We start from the raw sequence: 15,527 nt of genomic DNA, 5'->3' as shown, positions 1-15,527 counted from the left end.
CCTTTCTGCTCGGTGCCGAGACAGGAAACTCGCCTGAGATATGTAATCCATCACTGCGGCCATTTCCTTGCCCTTGTTTTTCTGTCAGAAGTTGTTTTATCATCATGTGGTAATGCAGTTGAAAGCAGGAGCGGTTTTCTCTCATTTACGGAGGAAAACTGGGAGTTAAAAATAAAATAGTAAAAGAAACACACAAAGGAAAAGTATTAGTTAGGGTGATACTCTTTTTGTCTGCTCCAGGACTCCATAGTAGTGAATACAGTATTTTTAGGCCGTCACACTGTCCTTTAATATACCACTAGCTCAGAGTTTGAAAGTAGCTCCTACTTGTAATAGCACTGCTGCCATTAAAGGTCCTGCACACACAGATGACTGATATCTCTGCTCAGTCCACGCTGCTGCACTCGTTAGGGCAGAAATATATTACACACTTATCGTTCTCATTAGTGCAGTAAGAGTCCGGTCACCTCACCTAATTACCAGCACAGGCCCGCCCACCTTCAGCCTGAGGAGAGGCCTGATTAGCAGAACGGAGAACACCTGTGGGGCAGAGCAGGATTTCAAATGGTTTTAGAACACCACAAACAGAATGATGTTAAAGAATATCAGACATCTGACTCATCTCATCAGACGTTTCGTGTGTTTTTATATTTATTTATTTATTGTATACGTGGAAAAAACACGATTTAATTTAATATACAATATAATTGCGTTGGTTCAACATTTCAAATTAAATTGAAAACAAAATCCAGACCTCTGGCTTTCATAGCAAACAAACTGGAATACAAAGATTTTGTGGATTTCAAACACCGGATCTGTCAGTTTTTATTTCATTTCCACATAAAGAATAAAAAAAAAAGTAGGACCATCCCATACAGTGAAAAACAAACACAAATTCAGGAGCTAGGAGGAAGAAACACAGTCAATAAAGAAAGAGCTTGATGAGGGGTTTGATGCCTCTCTCAGGACTCTGTGCTCAACATGAAGCCAGAGCCAGAGGGTGATTAGCTTATTTTACTCTAAAGTCTGAAAGTAAAGTGAATGATTTATGTTATTTAATGTGTTAAATCGTGAGCTTCAGAGGTTTTCGTAGGTAAATTCCTTCATGTTCTCTGGAGAGAGCCAGGCTAGCTGTTTCCTCCCTTGCTTCCGGTCTTTATGCTAAGCTAAGCTAACCGCCTGCGGGCCCCCGGCTTCCTGTTTAGTGCCCAGACGTCAGAGCGGCGTTAATCTTCTCATCCAATTCTCAGCAAGAAGGTGAAAAACGCGTCTCAAAAAGAAATGTGAGGAACGTTTAATCACTCTCATTACTCAAATCCACACAGTATAAGCTTCTATAGTACTGCTGGTTGTAGTAGTATTTAGCTACTGAAGTAAAACTAGCAACACCACAATGTAAAAATACTCCATTACAAGTAAAAGTTCAAAAGTATTAATAATACTACAGAAATGTACTATAGTAAATAGTATTCAAATTTAAAAAATGTAGTAATTAAGCAGGAAAATGGCCTCCATGTGCTTTGTATTATATTAGTGGATTTCTTTTTACTGTTTACTGTGTAAGCTCATTTCAAACAAATAATAAATATGATAAAATTGTAGCCTGCAAAGTAACGACAGCCGTCAGACAAATGTAGTGGAGTAAACGGTCCAATATTTCCAGTGTAAAGTGGTGGATTGTGGGATTCCCTCAGCTCTGAGTACTCCTCTGATCCAGTAGGAGGATAACTGTGGATTAGGTGTGAGTTACCTTAAACCTTAAAGTACAACAACTCTGTTTATGGCAGGAGCCCTTCCCAAAAATAAATACTGTAAGAATGAACGGGTGTACCTCCTTTCATACTCTGTGATTTAAAGTAAAACATGCTTTTGACATACAGCCGTGACAACGCTCCCCACATTCGTCTCTGCTGCCGTGCTGATTGGATACCGCCCCCCCCCCCCCCCCCCACACCCCGAGCAGTTAGCTGATCGGCGCTCCCGTGGTAACCAGCTTGTAGTAGGCTCCCTTCAGGGCCATGAGCTGCTCGTGCGCCCCTTTCTCGATGACGTAGCCTCTGGACATGACGGCGATAATGTCGGAGTTCTGGATGGTGGACAGGCGGTGGGCGATGACGATGCAGGTCCGGCCCTGTCTGGCTTTATCCAGGGCGTCTTGCACGGTCTGCAATGGACGTAAGAGAAAGAAAAAAAAAACACACACACGCATGAAGCAGCCGTGCACACAGGCGGGAGCCATCATCAGTTCTCCCACACAGCCTCAGACGCACAAGCCTCACAATTATAGCAATTTCACAATCATGTGTTGATTACTATCATTAGAATGTTCCAGTAGATCATTGCGCTGCAGAGGCCTCTTTGCTCCTCAGTGTGCTTCAGCCTTTTGAGCTGGGAAAAGCTACAGCACAGGCCCACGGACCGTATTCATCTTAAAGAGGCTCTGCTGAAGGGTTGGTATGAACTGTGAGCTGCTGGTGATAATAATAGAGATGATGAGTGATAATGATGTTAATGATAATAATAATTAACTGGCTGCTCTCTTTGCTCCCTGTGCCCCGGAGAATATCAAGCAGCTGCACTGTGCTGTGATGTGAAGTGTGTGTGTGGATTCAGGAAAGCGATTGCGGTTTCAGAGTTCGGCGAAAGCGTAACCTTCTCGCTCTCTGTGTCCAGCGCGGAGGTGGCCTCATCCAGGAGCAGGATCTTGGGGTCGCGGATGATCGCCCGGGCGATGGCGATGCGTTGCTTCTGACCGCGGGACAGCTGGGAACCCTGAGCGCCCACGTTGGTGTCATACTTCTGCAGCAGGAAGAAAGAAGGAGAGATATATTAAAGGTACGAAACTAAAAATCCAACTCCCAAAAATCCAGCGTCAGTCCGGGTGTAGAGCTTCGAATGATCAGTCAGCTGCTGCAGGTAGTGAGCCATAATTATATTAAACCTTTAAACAGGCTTTGACTTAATGGCTGTGAATCGCAGTGGAGTTAGTAAAATGCAGTCATTTTAACAGCAGGATTTTAATTCGCCACTAAACACTAAATGTCCACAGTACCTCAGGAAGCGACATGACAAAGTCGTGAAGCTGGGCTTTCTTGGCGGCGGAGATGACCTCATTCATGTTGATTTCCCGGGAGTTGTCGCCGTACTTGATGTTCTCCGCAATGCTGCAGTCGAACAAGACGGGCTCCTGGGACACGATGCCAATCTTGGAACGCAGGAAGGGCACGTTGACACGAGTCGAGTCGTGGCCATCAATCAGCTGCAGGAAGCAATTGATTTTACCATTAGTAGAAAGCAATATAATAATCAAAGACTGGAAATACAATCTATTTAATGAGCTATCATAGCACCATCTCTCCTGTAATTTCTTCTCTAACTATGCAGAGGTGATACTGTCCTTTTTAAATCTCAGGCCCAGAATCAGGACTATGTGTTTCCAAACCACTTCCAACTCAATTAAGGCCATTTGAATCTTGGCAGTGATCCCTCGCTGGCACAAAGGCAAAACCTCCGTCCTGAGCAGAATGGCCCTTTTTTGAAATTACAGCCCAAAGTCAGCATAAATGTCTGACTGATAAATGATTTGAAGCGATGTGAGAGTCAGAAATACTTCATTCATCGAGTACACCGCGTGTCCGGTAATTATTCTTTGACTTTGACAAATTACACGCTTCACTTTTTATTCGGTGACACTCAAGGTGCAGCTGAGCCTCCTGGGAGCGTAAGCTGAAAGCAGAAATGACGTTCATTTCAAAATGAGATCTCTGACACTTAGGTGGGGGGGGGGGGGGGGGGGGTCAGCTGTGATGTCAGTTGGTTTGGAGGCAAAACTCTCACTTGCACAGTTCCTTGTTTAAATACGCAAAGATTAGAAGAATAAAATTGGTGTCCTGTCCCTTTAAGGATAAATCCAATAGAAGTAGTAGAAGAATGTACTTAAAGTAGTTAATTTTATAAATTAAATTAAATTGTATATATAATCTTAACTTGAGAAGCAACATCTTTCAAATAAATGTAGTAAAGAACAAATTCTCACGTAGCATAAAATGGAAATACTCATTTCAAAACTGTACCATTTACAGTGTATATACTATTAAACCAGTCATAATTCATATTCAGCGTGCGTCCTCCTCACCACTCTGCCGTGGTCAGGATCATAAAACCTCTCCAGCAGCTGCACGCTGGTGCTCTTCCCGCAGCCGCTGCTGCCCACAAAGGCCAACGTCTGGCCGGGCTTCACCGACACGTTCAGCCCGTTCAGGACCTGGATGTCCGGCCTGGTCGGGTAGGTGAACTTGCAGTCGATGAACTCAATGTTCCCTTGGAAGTTATCCTGGAAACAAGGTGGATGGAAATGGTGGGGGTGGAGAGGGGGTGGGGGTTGACAAAAAAAGAGCACAAAGGTTACAGGAGGCCTCTCAGTGTGTTAGGGTGCCACCTCCTGTCCACAACAGGCAGGATTTGACTCTCCAATAGCAGCAAGGAGGTTTAACCTTTTTCTAAAGCTTTGGTATTTTCAGGAAAATATTTTTCTTTTTTTTTTAGGATGTGATGAAAGGACTAACAATCCTTCCTTGTCTCCTCCTTCCCTCCCTCTGTCGTGACTGATGTAAAATTAACAAGTGAAGGAATAAGAAATCTAGACTTTTCATCTGGATTCCCTTCTGAATCCATCATGGAGGAGCATCGGGGCGGCGCTCAGTTTTCACACTCTCAGCACGTAATGCGATGGCGTAGCACCGAACACATAGCATAACATGTGCCCTCTCATACCCATTTCTGTCCCTTGTTGCTGTAGACGCTGATGTGAGGCACGCGGTCCAGCAGCTGGAAGAAGCGCGCAGCTGAAATCTTGGCCTTGGCGTAGTCCGGGGTGTAGGAGGAGGCTCTGCCGAGGGCGGTGCCGCTGGTGACGATGGCTGAGATGACCCTGCCAAAGAAACCGGTATGCAAGTGATGTTTTTTTCGCCACATGACATACACATACACCCTTTACAGCTAAAAATAAATACATACATTTAGCATATTTTTAATACAGTGATTTCTACCATATAGTTTTTGCCTATTTTTTTAGTTCTTTTCCACATTTTGAGTCTTTATCAGGACAGAAAAGAGCTGACAGGAAATGGGAAATGACCCGCAGCAAAGGTAGTTAATGTAAATGTCACCTTGTTTAATGTGATGGCAGCTACAATAAAAAAAACCCACATGGCGAACAGTAGTAACAACAGAGAGGCGCCCAGACCGCCCCCACCGCGCTCACGGCCTTGCCCCCTCTGCTCTCACCTGAACACCAGGCTGAAATGAAGCCCCTCTTGTCGCACCAAGTAACCTCCAAACCGGTAGGAGGCGGAGTTGGTCAGGAAGACGACGCACTGGGCGAAGCCGTAGCAGGCGCCGTACACGTTGGCTTTCTTCAGGGCCGCTTGGTACGGCGCGTCCAGCTGGGCCTCGTACATGTCCACGAAATTCCTCTCCTTCCCCAAACCCGCGATGGTGCGGATGTTGTTCAGGGCCTCACCAGAAATCTGCAAATAAAGGATGAAAACTTGACACCAGATTCCATTAAAAAAACAGGCAAATAAAGCCAGATGGTTGAAGCTGCTCTTGATTCTTATGTGTTTTTAAAACGTGAAGAGGGATAGGATAAAGATAAAGCATTTGCTCTGTTCTTATCTATATCCCATTTTCTGCTGCTGCAGTAAGCCAATTTCCCCCCCATAGGGATCATTAAACTTTCATCTAATCCCCTTAATATGAATGGGTGGGGTTTACTGCATCAGGATAATTAAGATAGCGAGAAAAGGAAGTTCACAGTAAATTGACTTTGGAATACTTTTTTCTTTGATTTGAACTTTCTGGCTCTCACTGTATTGTCCTGAGGGTTTTATCAACTGTGCCTTTCAGTACCACGATTGCCTCTTAAACACGGGGTGGCCCCTGTAGGAATTCAGTCAGGAGCCGCTAATAATAAGATGCTTTTGTAGGTAGGTCTGAGTTCAGCTGCGGGGCTTGCGTCACGGCGCAAACAGCGCTATCCGACCTGTCCGGCAGCCTCCATGGCCTGCTTGTCCTGCTTGGCGAAGCCCGTGAGCATCTTCGCCTGGAAGCCGCCTGACAGGGCGATGAACGGCAGGAAGCAAAGGATGAGCAGAGTGAGCTTCCAGCTGAAGTAGAAGGACATGATGACGGCCACGCCGATGTTGGTCAGAGAGTTGACGATCATGCCGATCTGCGAGCCCGTGGCCTTGGAGGGAGACGAAGAGAGAAAAAAAAATAATACGATTTTACATCTATCCTCAAAGCTAACGGTGTTTGAATACCACAGGAGAGGTCTGCAGGGTCAGGCTTTTTTTTTTTAAAGAGTGTTTTTCACCATATTTTTATATACCGAGGCTGTAACTCACCCCTTGAACCTGTGAGGCGTCGGTCGCCAGGCGTGTGGTCAGAGCTCCGGGGCTGTTCCTGTGATCATCAAACCAGCCGATCTCTTGGCCCAGCATGGCGTGAAAGCCGAGCCGCCGTAACCTGCGGGTCAGCAGCTCTCCAGACTTGGAGAAAGCATAACCCTGGAGACACACAAGTATTTTTTTATTAAATCCAAAATACCAGCACACGGATCTTCAATACAATATAATGTACCAGTAATATGGGAAAATTTCTGTTGTCATCCCTCTGCACCACAGGGGGTCTGAACTTACACCTCTGCAAGGATTCAGGGGAATCTCATTCATTCACAGAAGGTATTCATTTTCCAGAATAAAAGAAGTGTCTTATGACTTTCCCTCAACCTTGAACGCAGGCAGGAGGTGAAGGCAGCGGAGAAGCACTGAAGCAATCCGTCTCACTAAAGCGGGCGACTACTCTACCTGCAGCATCTGGGTGAAGAACGAGATCACGCCGACCAAGACAAAGAACAGGCAGATGCTATCAATCTCCTTCCTCTGAGCCACAGGATCTGGTATCGAGAAGGTCTACGAACACACACACACACACACATATGTGCATGTACAAAAACATGTTGTTGTGGAGCAAGTTTCTACACAGTGGATTTTGGAATTAGTTTCATTTCTAAGAAAATGGAAATTGAAGTTTACCGCCAAGATTTGACTGAACAGCAGAGAGTAGACGGGGTTGACGCCTCCGTTTATTGCGGCTCCGATGGATCCAAAAAGCATGTAGGGCCACTCGGGGATGTTGTACTTGAGGATCCTGGCAACCGGGGCGGGTTCAACAAGTTCATCCTCCTCCTCCTCTGGGATGGCGTTCTGAATATTCACACAGATGGATGCATGAAAGAGCCAATGAGGGAAAAAAAAAAACAAAAACAAATATACTACCAGGACATTTTCAAACAAGTGGAGTTTTCACTCCAACTGTATACAGTTGTTGTTGACCTGCTTCAACCACCCACTCGTAAAAGCGGATGCAAACACACACACACACACTAATGCACCTTGGATTTGTCTGCCTGTGAAACAGCGTAGGCTCTGGGGCCGAGCTCTCCAACTATGGGAACTGAAGACTCTGGGATCAGGTTGGACAGCTGGGACCTGGACCGCTGGCGGATGGAGGCTCTGGGAAAAAAAAAAAACAGTTGTCAAGTGGTTTCAGAAGTGATGCATCTACATCTGTCGTCTCTTGCACTCGTTGTTACCGGCTGAATGTAGCAGCAGTGATAGAGGACTACATGCCTCCTCTGCTGCTGCACCATTTGTAAGTGGCTGCGCATGATAGCGTCGGCTAAACGCTCCGAGTGTCGAGGTAAATGTAAGAGTGCAATTAAGCAAATTAAGGTTCCAGGCTCTGCCATGACTCTTCTGCCAACTTCAGCCACAAAATGACAACTGTAATAATCAGATGCTCAGTCAGGTAAACAGATTATACACAAGTAAAGCAAAGGAGGAGGTACGAAAGGGCAGGAGGTGACCGGGGATATGTTTGTGTAATACCTCAGACTGGCTCGGTAGCTGCCTGCTCTGGACAGACTCAGCCTCTCCGGCTCTTCTTCGCTGTCAGCCACTAATGCAAGAGATCCGACACAGGCTTTGATGATCACAACAGTTTCTGTACGGGATTTTAGACGGAATGAGAAAAGACGGTGAAGACATCATCCGCCACAGGTGGACCTACTCTGTCGAGCCTTCTCGTTCAGGGCCTTGTCTCCTTGACTCTGCAGGGTGACGAGGGTGAAGTAGACCCCCTTCCTCTCCAGCAGCTCGTTGTGTTTGCCCCTCTCCACAGCCCGGCCGTGCTCGAAGCCGACTATGACGTCGGCGTTCTTGATGGTGGACAGCCGGTGGGCGATGGAGATGGTGGTGCGACCCATGCGAACCTGTGATGAAACGCTCAGATGTTCACCATCTTTGTGTCAGTCTAAAGTTAGCCTCCCTAACAGCTCTGCCCTGTATTAGATTAAGTTTGTATAATTTGCCACCAGGTTCCTTTTTTTTTTTTTTTTTTTTTTGTTAATCCTGATAAGAAAACCTTTTTTAATGAGTTTTTCAAATAACTTTTTTCTTAATATATCTACAAACGTTCACCCTGACCATATCTGCAAAGCGTGATAATTACATTTCCTCCAAAAACATATTAGACAAAATAATTTGATCACATTAGCAGTTTCATGTTTCTTTCAGACTTCTGTCCACATTCTCAGAATAAATACAGGCCTGTTTGTTCATTTCTTCTCAGACAAAACAAAAGCTGTAACAAAAAAAAAAAAAAGAAAAGTAAATTCAGCTGGGACTCACTTTATCCAAGGCCTCCTGAACTATGGCCTCGCTCTCGTTGTCGAGGGCGGATGTCGCCATGTCCAGCAGCAGGATGCGAGGATTCCTGACCAGCGCTCGAGCGATGGCAATACGCTGCTTCTGACCTCCGCTCATCTGACCTCCACCTTCCCCCACCAAGGTGTCGAATTTCTGTCAAATTTGAATTGACAGAGGAAGTTAATAGTCTTTAAAGCTGCTCTGAATTTTTGCTTTTATATTTTTTGCTTTTATATTTTCTGTTAAACGCCGCTCCACCTGTGGCAGGTCCATGATGAAGTTATAGGCGTTGGCCTCCTTGGCGGCAGTGATGATGTCCTGCATGGAGACGCCGGGTCGACCGTAGCGAATGTTCTCGGCGATGGTGGTGGCAAACAGCACGGGCTCCTGCTCCACGATGCCTATGAGTGAGCGCAGCCATTGGATGTTCAGCCCTCTGATGTCATGGCCGTCCAGGGTCACCTGAGACGGAGGGCACAGAGAGCAGCTGCTTTTGCTGAAATTGATGGATGATGCTATTAAAGCACTTTGCTGCTATAATGTAGTTTTGTTTTTTTTTTCATAACAATGCTTCAGATGATAAGGTTGTTAGTTTTGTGCTACAAAAGCCTATTTCATTCTTGAAAAGCTGAAAGGAATAAGAAAGTAAGATGTGTAAGGACCTCTAATTCCAGTAAAAGTGAAAAATGAGGCTGTTAGGACCCATTGGCTGAATAATGAAACAGATTATCATGTACTTCTATATCCCTCAGGGGATGGTTATTTTTAAAATGACTGGAACGAAGCTTAAAAGGAAGGAGGTGGCAGCTACGGCGTGTCGAGGGAACCTTCAGTCTGTGGAGTTGACAAAAGGGACCTGAAGAAACGGTAAATCACCTGAACATGTTCTCTGTGTTCTTCTTGGAACTTTAGACTTACCATTCCCTCTTTAGGGTCGTAGAAGCGCTGGATGAGTTGAATAGCAGTGCTCTTCCCGGCTCCGCTCGGACCGACAAAGGCCGTGGTCTCCCCTGATTTCACCGCGACGCTGAGCTGGTCCAGGATCTGGTGAGCCGAGGTAACGTGACACCATGAATTCTACCCTCAGTTATTTCTGATGACTGATGTAGAAGCATTCAAGTACCTTGACTTCAGGCCTGGATGGATAGTAGAAGGTCACGTTGTGAAACTCGATGTCACCTTTGACCCTGTCCAGTTTATATCCAGCCTCGGATAAACAGTCAATCTCTGGCTCCTGACAGTGACACATTTCCAAAATAAGACCTGTCAGTAAGAGGAAGTTTCTTATCTGGAGTCAAATCTTACAAAATTCTAATATTCTCACTCTGTCAATAGTCTCAAAGATGATGGTGGCGGCGCCACGGCCTGCGGCAAACGCCTCCAGACATGGGGACGCCTGCCCCAAATTCATGGCTGCGATCAAAACCCCAAAGAACACCTGGAACAAAGAGGTATGAGTGTTATAGCGGCAAAAACATTCTTTACTAACACAAGATGGAAATGAGTTTTTCAGCATACAGGACTGGGAATTGCACAATATGATGGTGATGATCCATAATGTGATGGTTTTTCTCTGGGGTTTTTTTTATCAAAGCAGCACTTTTTTTTGTTCAGTCTTGCACAGTTTTCCCATGATGCTAAGCGTGATACCTGCAGCAGTGTTCCCGGCGTGTACTCCTCGGTGTCCACCACCAGCCCGGACCCATACCAGAATGCCAGACCATAGCACAGGAAGATGATCAGCCACATGTATCCGGTAAAGAAGCCCATGATTAAACCTTTCCTGATGCCCCAACGCTGGGCTGAGATCAAGTTCCTGTCGTACCTGCGGAGGACGAGAGGAGCTCAGCTCCGCGACGCGAGTATGAGGAAGGAGGAAACATTTTGTCGTTCTTTTATTTGTGCGTGATTTACCTTTCCACTTCTTTGTTCTCTCCACCAAAAGCAGCCACGGTCCTGATGGAGGAGAGGACCTCATCAGCCACGGCTCCAGCTTTAGCGTAGGCCTGCAGCTCCATCCCCGTCAGCTTAGCCACGAACTGCACTCAGAGGAAAACCGAGGGATGCGGAGTTAACCCAGAGGAAACCAGAGACTCAGAGTCAAGTCAGGAAATCAAGATGGGTCGAGTCTCACCAGAGCCATAAGGCCAGCCCCGATGCCGATGAGTGGACTTGCTGCGACGATGACGAGCGTTAACTTCCACCCTTTCACAAAGCCAATGCAGAAGCCGCACACAAAGGTGGTGAAGCGCTGCAGAAAAATGGCAACCTGATCGGCGATAGCGTCGTTGATCTTGTTGATGTCACTGTAACACAGACACAAAGCACTGTCACGCTGACACAGCTGTGCCCCAAATACTCCACGAGACACAAGTCGATCAGTTTCTCACTCACTCTGACATGCGAGTGTTGAGTTCGCCCACAGAGGTGCAGTCGAACCAGCCGATCTCCATCCTCATCACTTTGCTGAAGTACATTTTCCTGATGAACTGGATCTGCCTGGCGGCGGCCGTCACCCACAGGGAGATCTGCTCGTAAAAGGAAGGTTAAACTCAGATTCATTCGTCGTTGGGAGTGAAGGGATGGTATGAGGACGCTGACCTATGACCTCCGTTTGAAGGGTAAAAAAAAAAAAAATTGGAAGACCCTGATGATGTCATAGTGGCAGGGGACGTGAACAGGAGCATTTAAAGCCACAAATGTAAGAAGCAGCCTTTTCAATGTGGGTCTGCAGTTGCTCATTAATGAGGAGTCTAGACTGTGAGGCATGATGACTGCAGTTTTTAGGGCCTGTGGGAAACAGCCTCAGAGAGAGGAGGTGTTGACTGTTTGCTCAGGATCTGTGCAAAGCAATTAACAACATTTTGAACTGAAAATATTGAAGCAGCAGGAGGAGGAGGAGGAGGAAGAATTCAGATGTCGCACGGTTTCCTCAAAGCTTTCATAGTAAGGATCGAAGTGCAGAGATGATTCATCAGAGATGAATGAATGATTTGTGCGGAGGACTAACCTGGAAGTATCCCAGCAAGAACACAGCTGCTCCGATTCCAACGTAATAGAAGGCGAATTTGGTCATTTCGTATTCGATGTCGAGAAGCCTGAACGTCAGCGCACATGCAGGAAATAAATCAAGCATGAGGACTACAAAACCCACATACACACTTAAACGTATATATAAAACTTTTAATTACATATTACACTATGTTTAATGTAGATGAAAGCCCTTCTCATGCATTTCTCACAACACACTTACCCGCAAGATATGACCTTCCCTGATGAATTGTTCATGTTGCTCTGGTCTGACACGATCAACTGTAGAACGCCGTTGTACGCTGTGTTGTTGTTGTACGCTGTGTTGTTGTACTCTGTGATGTTCTTCTTCCACTGGATGGTGTTGTTCACGCACTCCTTCCTGTCGTCTCTCAGCTCGTTGAGCTCGATGTCGTACTCGATGAAGGTGTCGGTGAGCAGGCCGAACACCAGCAGCATGAGGGGCTGGGCCGAGCCGTGCAGCACCGCGCACACGCTCCCCACCACCATCATCAGCACCTCGTGGCATGTGGCGAAGCGGAACTGGACGTGAAACACACACACACACACTGGCATTAGGTGGACTAATCTCTACATTTTGAGTGAAAACTGGAAAAAGGGGATTTTTTACCAGCTGGAAGAAGCCGACCCTTATTGCTGGTTGTTCTGCGTTTCCCTGAGCTCTGTCGGAAACAGAAGGCCAATCAGTTTAAACGCGAGGTGAAAGTAATGAAGTGTCCAGAGACTCCATTGCTCTATTTTACTCACTTCTCATTCTTCTTGGGAGTCGTCATAGTCCTGCACGGAAGAAAACAGAACCCACTGTGAGCTGTTACTCATCTCCTCTGGGTAACATTTCATAATAAGGGCACACAAAAAAAAAAAAACCCACCGATTTAATGCATGATTTAAAGCAGGGTGCATTATGAATTCCCGCCGCTCGTGTTTAATAAATGGTTAAGTGACGCGATGACGTTATGCCATTAGTTAATGCTTAAGGGGTCATCAATTAACAATGGTTAATTCATGGTTTATTACATACATTAACAGTACAGTACAGCGGCCCCCGAGAGCTCGACACACTTGCCACATTTAGTTTTGTCTATTTTATAATCGTACCCTTATTATAAAGTGCTGCTGGAAACTGAATATAACCTGAAGTTTATCTTTGGTTTCACCTACAAACAAAAGCACATAAACATACCTGCCCATACAATATACACATCTAGACCCTTTTTCTATAATCAGTGTTACTTCTGTAGATTGTAAAATAATCTAAAAATACTATACTCACATGTAGTAACCAGCTGGTTCTGCAACACAAGAATTATTTTTTTAAGATCAACATCTATAGATCCATAACATTCAAAACTGAAACATAACCTCTGTGTGATTGCTTTAGTACTGGAGCATTTTTTTCTGTAATAAAGCATCTGCTCTGTGTGGGGAAAATCAAACATAATCGTGCATCACCATCATCCGTAGCTTCATAGCTGAGGTTTTCCTGTCCCAGTTTTTTAATGCTTTGCAATTTCACCGATCCGGTCGGCATGTTGACTCATCTAGGAGAAGCAGGGAGGAAAGCGCGTTTCAGATGTCCAAAAGCAGACTAATTAGTGTGTCTTGTCAAAAATTTAAATTCCACTAGAGAGTACATTTCCTCTTTTTTTTTTAAGCAGGCATCCACCTTTGAAGTACAATAAAAAAAAAAATCCTTTGCTGATTTGATGACGTTTACATCATGAGACGATATCACACACTTACCTACAACTTTCCTTTTCAGAGAACACTATCCTTCTTATCCTTGATTAAAACTGATCATGGGTTCTAACAAAAAGAGTCCAGTTAGACCAGCAGCGATCGAGTCCAGAATCCTAACATTCAGTATCCAGCAGCTCAGTTAGTTGTGGTTGTAGCAGCTTGTCACTCGGGTGCAGGACAACGCTGTGTGTACCCTGGCAGAGATTCACGTGCTCTTATTGAACAGAACTGGGCTTGGTTGGAACTCAGGGTCAGAGTGTTTTGTTTGAAGGTAAGTGTCCTGTCGGTTTATGCTGCTGAACAGGCCAGTGACCTCGCCAGAGCAAACATTATAACACATTATATCTATACCAGAAGCTGGGGAACAATTCAAGGCTCAGGCTTTGACAAGGAATTTGATCATGAGGAAATAGTCTAAAACACTGTACCAAACCCTGTGAGTTTGTTGGTGTTGTATGGTTGTGATACTGTGGGATTTCATGTTTGATTGGACTGAGTGAAACAGTGCTGTAAACAGAAATCATTACGAACTCAAAAACCTGGAGATGCTGCACTCGTCTTATATTAAATCATATATTTTATTGTGTCTTTTCTCTTACAACTAAAAATAAGTAACACAAAATCTGTGAGCTGCACAAAACTGTGTATAGAAACACTCTGAGGACTAACACTGGACACAGGCCCCTGAAAATGACACCCTGTCTATTATTTAATTCATTAGCTAATAATGTCTTTAACTGTCTCTTAAAATTAGACTTTTATACTTAGTAACATTATTTTTATTGCAAATTAAAACTTTTAATTCCCAAGTAATAACACACACTGATCCGGCTGTGGTCATATTTCTGGTTGTGTGTCTGATTGATGTGCATCTGGTAAGAACGTGTGTGTGTGTGTGTGTGTATGCTAATAGGAGTGCGCCGGGACGAGGAGGTGATTGGTGGACTACATCAGAAGCTGCAGCTGATTGGCTCCTGCCAGATGACTACTTCAAATATAAAGAGCTAAGCCAACACGGCAGTGCTTCAGGGGAATATTTGTCTCCCTCCTGTACCGACCTGCAACACTAGTGTTTACATACCTGTAGTCCTGACATGCTTCTCTGTTCTCAGGTGTTTTTAGCAGTGGGGTGCGGTTTGTTTTCTCCTGGTTTTGTTAGTTATTGTGATTTGTTGATTTACTTCTTTAGTTATATATTGTTGTGTTTTGTTATTTTGACCTTGGCCCACCCTGAAGCTGAGTTCCTGTCTGGAAAGCTCATTGTAAATAAAGACAATAGTTATTAACTTGCAGTAAATGCTCCTGTGGTTACTGGGGATTTGGGGAAGATGTGTTACTCTCATGTTGTGTCTCAGCCTCCCAAACTTGTTACACTATGCTCACATATTTAACATTATCCCATTCGCATCACAGTGTAACACAAAAATTATACATATATAATAGGCATTAAAGCTAAATATAGTTTTACGCTGTGAGCATGTGTTGAGGCAGTGTGTAGATGTTGTGACATTTAAAAATAATGCACTGGAGGTTATTGACCTCCTCCTGCTGGACTTCCTGGTCATGTTATGCAAACGTCTGTCATCTTTTTTACCACACTGAGTGTAACATCAGGCAAGGCATGTTATTTTAATCCTGCAGAGCAAATCACTGCAAGTTTCACAATAACACCCACACAAACTAACCACAGTGAAGGTTGTTCGTTAATTTAAAATTAATTTAATTGACCTTTTCTTATACCTTATTAACCCTGGGAGACATTTCTGTTCAGGCCTGTGTTTGGGAAGGAGAAAAAAACAAACACATTTGCTGAAAACTGAATTGAAATTAAATGTGAAATTAAAGTACAGATTGCTAACGGGTATCTAGTCTGTTTGCAGCTTTGTATGTCACAAATATTCCTCCCTGCTGAGAGTACAAACTGTGATCCAAAGGTGAACAAAAAGGCAGGCTCACTCTGAATCA

At 44.7% G+C, this 15,527-nt stretch overlaps 1 protein-coding gene across 3 annotated transcripts; it reads right to left on the bottom strand.

Annotated features, from left to right (window-relative positions):
* Positions 1-411: 411 nt before the first annotated feature.
* LOC121178052 (bile salt export pump-like) lies at positions 412-13,707 on the bottom strand. Of its 3 annotated transcripts, none has more exons than XR_005893451.1 (30): positions 13,566-13,707; positions 13,275-13,363; positions 13,096-13,114; positions 12,570-12,599; positions 12,433-12,484; positions 12,025-12,344; positions 11,782-11,869; positions 11,166-11,299; positions 10,906-11,077; positions 10,686-10,810; positions 10,422-10,596; positions 10,096-10,209; positions 9,895-10,005; positions 9,690-9,815; positions 9,030-9,233; positions 8,754-8,924; positions 8,134-8,335; positions 7,953-8,022; positions 7,457-7,577; positions 7,098-7,268; positions 6,870-6,974; positions 6,408-6,569; positions 6,044-6,247; positions 5,287-5,528; positions 4,774-4,930; positions 4,136-4,333; positions 3,053-3,259; positions 2,653-2,799; positions 1,900-2,164; positions 412-540 (listed from the first exon to the last, which is right to left on the bottom strand). XR_005893451.1 is itself a non-coding variant. In XM_041032550.1 (30 exons), exons 2-30 carry the CDS (start codon positions 13,351-13,353, stop codon positions 1,964-1,966), a joined length of 4,068 nt encoding a protein of 1,355 aa, XP_040888484.1. In that variant the 5' UTR covers positions 13,354-13,363; positions 13,566-13,707; the 3' UTR covers positions 648-1,963. The 3 variants fall into 3 exon arrangements, 2 of the variants coding, with proteins under 2 accessions (XP_040888484.1, XP_040888483.1); XM_041032550.1 differs by lacking the exon at positions 412-540 and having other exon boundaries at positions 648-2,164; positions 12,025-12,076; positions 12,116-12,344; XM_041032549.1 differs by lacking the exon at positions 412-540 and having other exon boundaries at positions 648-2,164.
* Between the last annotated feature and the right edge of the window lie 1,820 nt (positions 13,708-15,527).

This window comes from Toxotes jaculatrix, chromosome 24 (assembly GCF_017976425.1).
Source record: "Toxotes jaculatrix isolate fToxJac2 chromosome 24, fToxJac2.pri, whole genome shotgun sequence".
In the NCBI taxonomy this organism is placed as follows: domain Eukaryota; kingdom Metazoa; phylum Chordata; class Actinopteri; family Toxotidae; genus Toxotes; species Toxotes jaculatrix.
The sequence above is the reverse complement of the archived record's forward strand: the minus strand, read 5'-3'. Positions and strand labels throughout refer to the sequence as shown.